This window comes from Sphaeroforma arctica, assembly GCF_001186125.1.
Source record: "Sphaeroforma arctica JP610 unplaced genomic scaffold supercont1.7698, whole genome shotgun sequence".
NCBI lineage: Eukaryota > Ichthyosporea > Ichthyophonida > Sphaeroforma > Sphaeroforma arctica.
The window spans coordinates 1-1374 of NW_014032860.1; the positions used below are offsets into that span (position 1 = coordinate 1).

At 37.1% G+C, this 1374-nt stretch overlaps 1 protein-coding gene across 1 annotated transcript; it reads left to right on the top strand.

Moving 5' to 3' along the window:
* Positions 1-1137: 1137 nt before the first annotated feature.
* Positions 1138-1287, top strand: SARC_16262 (hypothetical protein; the record flags this gene model as incomplete). The annotated part of the gene is made up of 1 exon (XM_014289628.1): positions 1138-1287. A coding segment is annotated over one exon (150 nt), but the record flags the coding sequence as incomplete, so codon positions are not given.
* Positions 1288-1374: the final 87 nt, after the last annotated feature.

The window sequence follows — 1374 nt, forward strand, 5'->3', positions numbered from 1 at the left end:
ATTTTTATATATGTGTTAGTGTTTATACGTGTATGTGTGTTTATACGTGTATGTGTGTTTATACATGTATGTGTGTTTATACGTGTATGTGTATGTGTATAGCATATCTATAAATGAGAGATCATGCGCGTTCATCCCCAGGTGCGCGAGCCACCATTGCCAGTGTTCCCTGTTGAAGACCACCGCACTTTGTCCACAGTTTGGGTTGGAACGTTGCGTAAGAGATGCCAATTTATCCGTCATCTAGTGTCATGGTCACTTTGTATACCCATATTCAGGAGTTTGTGCGGGAGTTTGTGCTTTCGTACGCTTCGAAATAAATACATTATTCGACTCAAAGCATTTGATTCTTCAATATTCGTTAACGCACCACTTTGGCAATGCGGTCCTTTGGTTGTATTATGTAATTATTCAATATATCATATAGTATCTGTACGATTCTCCGGAGAACTTCGCATGCATAAAGGTCCGAAAAGAAAGTAGACTGTGGTCTGTAGGGTGAATAGATGTATGGTTGCAACATTTGAACATGCACAAAAGAGGAAGAGATAATAAAGGTACAAAACTTCCCAATCCAAATGAACCACATCATTCACAAATCACAAGAGGGAAACAACAACACAGCTCTCACTTTTTATTTCAGGAGATACTAATAAAACAGGCTATGAACTTTGAACGCTATTATGATGCACAAATAAATATTTAACAAAATTTTCTTGTTTTGGCCAAGTGTCAAGCTGTCAAATGTCAGTTTTCGCCATCGGGAATTTACGACGCTATCTTGATAAATCCACACCCTCTGGCTTGAACCATCGCATGAAGTCAACTATTTAGTATTTCGAACATATTTTAACACCAAAAGATAATATAAAATTACCGGGAGCGGGAGTTGTATGTATTTATTTGACAAATGAGAGAAAGCGAACACAATTTCGATTTTAAAGGCACGAAAAGCATTCTCACAAAGAAAAGAGAAGAGTCCCATGACTCCCATCTTCATGTAAATATACGGACCACTAGCTCTACTCTACCCCAGCGAGAGTGTTTGGTATAAATCGATATCTTGCTACATAAGACAAACATACAGATATTTTATATAAAGGGGTTACTTATCCCAGTTGCAAGTAGTTATTCAAAATGACGGCGATAAAGAGTGCGAGTTACGATTACCTTATCAAACTATTGCTTATTGGCGATAGTGGAGTTGGCAAATCATGCCTTCTCATGCGCTTCTGCGAAGATTCGTTCACACCTAGTTTCATCACCACAATCGGAATAGATTTCAAGGTACTGTACTGCGAAGCTAGTTTTTTCGTATTTGTATTTGGTCGCATATATATATATATATATATGTATATATATATATATACATAT